At 37.9% G+C, this 6944-nt stretch overlaps 1 protein-coding gene across 1 annotated transcript in view; it reads left to right on the top strand.

The window, feature by feature from the left end:
• The window catches only part of LOC106873252 (uncharacterized), a 61220-nt gene that overhangs the window by 29133 nt on the left and 25143 nt on the right, over positions 1–6944 (top strand). The window contains exon 7 of the mRNA XM_014920540.2: positions 2730–2881. Coding sequence (XP_014776026.1) covers positions 2730–2881 — 152 coding nt within the window. The remainder of the gene's footprint in view (positions 1–2729; positions 2882–6944) is intronic.

The following is a 6944-nucleotide window of genomic DNA, read 5'->3' as shown; positions in this document are numbered from 1 at the left end:
TATATATATATATATATATATATGTATATATATATATATGCCAGGTTGTTCTTGAGTGCTACTGGTAACATGTAATCCAGTACAACCTGTCACATTGTCGGGTCGTCAGCGACTAAACTGGTGACCCCATCAAGCTTGGTTGGTGAGGTGGGTGTTGTTGGACACTCTGCGGGATGAAAAATAAGACCCGTCAAAGGGCAAAGGAACTCCTGAACAGTCAACGGCCATCTAACAAAATATCTGTAAATATGTATGTCTTTTTTTTCTTATATGTACGTATATGTATATTTTTACTTGTGTCTTTTTACTTTTATTATTTTTACTTATATTATTTTATATCTTTCAATTGCATATCTTTTACTGTTCTTTATATTTATATATATTATTTATATCTAATTCTTATTCACACATCATACTTTTTTAATTTTTTTATATGTATATATATGTTTATATACATATTTATATTTATTGCATATCTTTTACTTTTTTATATTTATATATAATTCTTATTTACATTTGCAAATCACATATCGTACTTTTTTTTTTATGTATGAATGAGCTACTCCGCGTCAGTCACTGGAGTGATATCTGATCCCTTTATAGAGTGTTTGAGTGTTGGTTTGGTGTCCGAGATGGGATAGCTTACCTCATGGGCAGGTAGAAGCTCTTTAACCTTGGTTGGTAATCTGTTGTTGTTGTTGGCACTCCGTCGCTTACGACGTCGAGGGTTCCAGTTGATCCGATCAACGGAACAACCTGTTCGTGAAATTAACGTGCAAATGACTGAGCACTCCACAGACACGTGTACCCTTTATGTAGTTCTCGGGGATATTCAGCGTGACACAGAGTGACAAGGCTGACTCTTTGAATTACAGGCACAACAGAAACAGGAAGTAAAAGTGAGAGAAAGTTGTGGTGGAAGAGTACAGCAGGATTCGCCATCATCCCCTGCCGGAGCCTCGTGGTGCTTTAGGTGTTTTTGCTCAATAAACACTCACAACGCCCGGTCTGGGAATCGAAACCACGATCCTATGATCACGAGACCGCTGCCCTAACCACTGGGCCATTGCACCTTCACCGGCTGGTAATCTACCTAGAAGGAAATCTCCAAAATAAAACCTGAGGCCTTGAAAGTTCCTGGTTTTGTCAATTTTCATGTCACACGAGCGAAAGTCTTCTTGGGCCAATTGGTGGGAGTAGTACAGTTCAAGCTACACCCACTGAAAATTATTCATCTGTACAGATATTTCCTGTACACAAAATTTTAGTAAAATCATTGAATTGGTTGGTTGGCAGAAACTTAAAAATGCACTTGTAACTTACTCTAAGATGTCTCAAACAGATTCAGTAAATAGCAAAAAAAGCTTGGGAACGTCGGAGAAACAGGTCTGGCTTGGCAGGTGTCCCAGTGTATCACAGGCTGGACCCAGTTGTCATCCTGCCAATTAGATTTGATCTGGAGCAATAGCAGAAGACATTTGTTTGAAGTGCCATGCAGTGTGACTGAACCTGAAACCTCGTGGTTGGGAAGTAAACTTCCCAATCTTTCTCAGACCATGCTGAAATATGATCAAACTTGACTCATGAGGATACTATATAGTGCATATCTATTTTTAACAAACATACCACGTGAATTAGGCTAATAAATATGCTGTTATAAAGGTAACACCAATTACCCTTTGATGATTGCTGAGAACACAAGAAAAATATTCTCTGTGAATGGTTTTGTCCTGATGAACATTTCTGTCCAAAATTGGTGTTAATAATTATTAACACCAATTTTGGACAGAAATGTATAATGTTTATCATTTTTAAAGTGGTGAACTAGCAAAATCATTAGCATGCTGGGCAAAAATGCCTAGTGGCATATCGTGCATCTTTACATTCAGAGTTCAAACTCTGCTGTGGTCGACTTGTACTAGTTGAGCACTCGGGATGGCGGGGGTGGGGTGGGGGATCAAAATATACCTGGTTTATGTCCACAATTTTTGGCAAATGTGATTTTGCAATTGCTATGAAACATGTAAGTATGTATTTCCTTATCTAAGGCTGACCACAGCCTTTTGAGTGAATCTGGTAAACAAGCTGAAAGGAAGGCCATTGTGTGTGTGTGTGTGTGTGTGTGTGTGTGTTTCGTTGTTGTGATATCATGCAGAAATTTTAAGCAAGCATTGCTGTTATACAAGTGCAGCAAGCTGGCAGAATTATTATTGCACCAGACAAAATGCATAGCAGCATTTCTTTTGTCTTTATGTCTTGGGTTCAAATTCTGCCAAAGTCAATTTAGCCTTTCATCCTTTTGGGATTAATTAAATAAGCACCAAGAACTGGGGTGGGGGATGTAATCAACTTATCCCCTACCCCAAAAGTTTCAGGCCTTGTGCTTATAGTTAAAAGGATTACTGTCATACAAGTTGTCTCTTTTTATTTTTTCTTGTGCAGTTTTCCAAGAAAATGTGTTAAGACTAGGGGGAGTGGTTGAAGGTTGGTGTCAGAGAGGGCATCCACCCCCAAACAATTTGTCTTAACAAATTTTGTCTAAACCATGCAAGTATAGATAAGTGAACATTAAATTGATGATGATGATGATGATTGGTGTGATAGTGTGTTGGTGGGAATTATGATGATCATGATGGCGGTGATGGTGGTGGTAGTGATGATGGGGATGATGGTGATGATGGTGATGATGATGATGATGATATAAATGCTTACAAATGTTCTGTTTGCAGCTTGATATATTTAGACCTTGAAGGAAACTCCATCTACCACATTCCTCGTTTGGAGAAGGAGAGTACAGAAAACATATTTCCTCCAGTGGACAGTTTTATGCAGGATATTCAGCCACCAGAACTGGAAAGAAAGGAAACCGGTTATTTCAGAGGTTAACAACTACTTTTCTTTTTTCTTACACTACAATTTTGACCTAAACACATTTCTGTTGCTGAAAGCTTCAAGTGTAAAGTAAAATTAGTAGATGCTAGATTCTGTAGAATTCCATTGTGATCCAAGATCGCAGCTAATTCTACCTGAAGCTTCAGTTAAGTGTGCAAATGCCTGTGAGATACTCAGTGTCTGCAATTCAAAAAGTAGGTAATTCTGTTGATTGAATGGCTCGAATTCTTGTGGTAGTTTGAAGGGGTACTCTCGTAAACATGCATACGGGGTGTATGCATGTTTACGAGGGTACCGTGTAGCAAATGACGCTAACTTTAAAGCGTAAAATCTAATATTGTATAAGCACACTACCAAGATTCTGGCAACTAGACATTCAGTACCTTTTTTTCAATCTGGTTATAATTACCTAGTGAAGGCACATGGCTCTGTAGTTAGAGCATCAAGGCTCACAATCACGAGGTACTGAGTTCGATTCCCAGATTGGGCTGTGTGTCCTGTACTTGAGCAAGACACTTTATTTCACATTGCTCCAGTTCACTCAACTGTACAAATGAGTTGTAACTTCACTGGCACCAATCTGTATCACCCTTTGCCTTTCCCTTGGTCAACATTGGTGGTGTGGAGAGCGGAGGCTGGTATGCACGGGTGACTGCTAGTTTTCCATAAACAACTTTGCCCAGACTTCTGCTCTGGAGGGAAATTTTCTTGGTACAATCCCATAGTCATTCGTGACTGAAGGGGGTCTTTACCCTTTTTTATAAATATGTGAAAGACACTTAAACTCTCCATGACCGTTATCAGTAACATTTTTTTTGTTACTGAGTCTTCTTGACACATTTGTTTATTCACTAATAACATATCATGAAAGTGGAAACACTCTTCCTACTCCCTAACTTAAATAATTCTTTCTACTATAGGCACCAAACCTGAAATTTTGGTGAAGCAGGGTGGGGCTAGTCAATTACAATGACCCCAATACTTAACTGGTACTCATTTTATTGGTCTTGGTAACGATTTTGCCAGCTTGCCACTGTCACCATCATCATCATCGTCATTTAACGTCTGCTTTCCATGCTAGCATGGTTTAGACAGTTTGACTGGAACTGATAAGCCGGAGGGCTGCACCAGGTTCCAGTCTGATTTGGCATCGTTTCTATGGCTGGATGCTCTTCCTAACACCAACCACTCTGAGAGTGTAATGGGTGCTTTTTACATGCTGTTGGCATTTACATAACACCAGCAACGGCCATGATTACGATTCCATGAGTGCTATTTAGTTGACACTGGCAATAGCCACAACTATGATTTCACTTGGCTTGATGAATCTTCTCAAGTACAGCATATTCTTTTCTACTCTAGGCACAAGGCCCAATATTTTTAGGGAGGGGATGGCCAATCGATTAGATCAACCCCCTACCCTCAGTATGCGACTGGTACTTAATTTATCGACCTCCGAAGGGATGAATTTGAACTCAGAACATAAAGACAGATGAAATACCACTAAGCATTTCACCCTGCGTGCTAATGTTTCTGCTAGCTCACCGCCATTCAAGTACAGCATATTAGCATATTACAAAAGGTCTTGGTCACTTGTCATCACCTCAGTGAGGCCTGACATTTGAATAATATAATATATAATATATAATAATATAAACCAGTGTTTCTTCACCATTTTTTGCCTATGGATCCCTTTGATTTCTATTTTACTCAAAATGTCCATCTGGTGCCACCTAATAGCGTCCGTGTGGTGCCACCTAAAGGCATCTGTGCAGCAACACGTAAAAGTGTCCCTTCACCCAATATGTCCCTGTCAGCCCTTCACTTACACAAGACAAGTTTCCTTGATGGAAAGGGGTTGCAGAATTGAAGGAAGTGGCTTTGTGCCAAGTGTTGATTGGGTGCAGGAACAGATGTCTTGCTGTAGAGATACATGGCTCTCTCAGTATAATTATGTGTGCTCATGGAAGGATATGAACCCTTGGCCCTCAGATTAGAAATCTGGTAATCTGTTGACTGAGCTATGTGAGTAGACTGCTATGTGAGATCTGAGCACACCTGCATAGCAGTGTGTGTGTCTATGTATATATATATACATATATATATATATTTCTTTATTGCCCACAAGGGGCTAAACATAGAGGGGACAAACAAGGACAGACAAAGGGATTAAGTCGATTACATCGACCCCAGTGTGTAACTGGTACTTTATTTATCGACCCAGAAAGAATGAAAGGCAAAGTCGACCTTGGCGGAATTTGAACTCTGAACATAACAGTAGACGAAATACCGCTAAGCATTTCGCCCGGTGCACTAACATTTCTGCCAGCTCGTTGCCTTTACAATATATGGATTCAAGTAATCCAGTAGTACTCAAAAAATAGTTCAACGTATCATTGTACAAAACAGAATATACAGTCTGATACAAGAGAAAATGATAAGGAGTGTATAAAGTCATAAATGACACAGAAATAGTTTGACGCAATTTTATTTTACAATAAGAAAATTCTAATATCACGATAAATTGTTTCATAATTTAAAAACATATAAATAATTTGTAGGCGCAGGAGTGGCTGTGTGGTAAGTAGCTTGCTTACCAACCACATGGTTCCGGGTTCAGTCCCACTGCGTGGCACCTTGGGCAAGTGTCTTCTACTATAGCCTTGGGCCGACCAAAGCAAGCCTTGTGGGTAGATTTGGTAGATGGAAACTGAAAGAAGCCCATCGTATATATGTATATATATATATATATATATATATATATATATATAAATATGTATGTGTGTTTGTGTGTCTGTGTTTGTCCCCCCAACATCGCTTGACAACCGATGGTGGTGTGTTTACGTCCCCGTAACTTAGCGGTTCGGCAAAAGAGACTGATAGAATAAGTACTAGGCTTACAAAGAATAAGTCCTGGGGTCGATTTGCTCGACTAAAGGTGGTGCTCCATCATGGCCGCAGTCAAATGAATGAAACAAGTAAAAGAGTAAAAAGAGTATTATTATTATGTTTAATAATAAATAAATTACTTATATGTCTGCATTAATGCGAAATGCAAAAAATTAAATATAACAATATAAATTATTTACATGTTTTTAAGTTACAAAACAATTTGCCATGATATTAGAATTTTCTTAGTGTTAAATAAAATTTTGTCAAATTATTTCTGTTATTTATGACTTTACATACATACATACATACATACATACATACATACGTACATACGTACGTACGTACGTATGTATGTTATACAATTGTAAGATCCAAGGTTCTAGGTGTAAGGAGTTAGTAAGGTATAAAAACAACTTTCAAGAACAACAACAGTTTATTGGCATAAAATGTTATAGGTTTTTCCCTTACTGAAGTTTGATAAGCTGAAAAAAGTTTTATAGTTCACAGTTAGCAACTAGGATTGCTATGAATGTGAATAAAAATCCAAATTGAGAGAATGGAACTGGTAAAATCCAAGCTAAATATGTTTCCTAGCTAGCAGAAACTTGGAAGTAATAATTACTCAATGAAGGGTACTCCACTAGCTACTCATCAGGCCAAAGACAGCTTAGTTAAATGAATATTACATTGTCATTAAGGGACCCCAAGTTCAGTTGCCGGAGATGTAATTTAACTTGGGATCCATTGATGACAATGTAACCTTCATTTAACTGAGGTATCTTTGGCCTGATGACTAGCTAGTGGAGTACTTCTCATTGAGGATTAATTCCAAACTTCTGCTAGCTAGGAAACGTATATAACCTGGATTTTACCTGCTCCATTTTCACAATTTGGATTTTTATATATGTGTATGTATGTATGTATGTATGTATGTATGTATGTTTTTATTTGTGTATATATATATATATAAATGAAATAATGTAAAAATATATGTGTGTATATATGTATGAATATGTATGCATTTTTGCATATATGTGTGTGTATGTGTCTGTGTGTGTTTGCTTGCACTTCTTTGTTTAGACATTTTGTTATTTGTTTCCAATCTTCCATGAAAACATGTCAGGTCACAAGGAAACATTACCTTGTTTGGTGATAGAAAT

The sequence above is a fragment of the Octopus bimaculoides genome, chromosome 9, assembly GCF_001194135.2.
Source record: "Octopus bimaculoides isolate UCB-OBI-ISO-001 chromosome 9, ASM119413v2, whole genome shotgun sequence".
NCBI classification, from domain to species: domain Eukaryota; kingdom Metazoa; phylum Mollusca; class Cephalopoda; order Octopoda; family Octopodidae; genus Octopus; species Octopus bimaculoides.
This window is presented reverse-complemented; position numbering and strand designations above follow the sequence as displayed.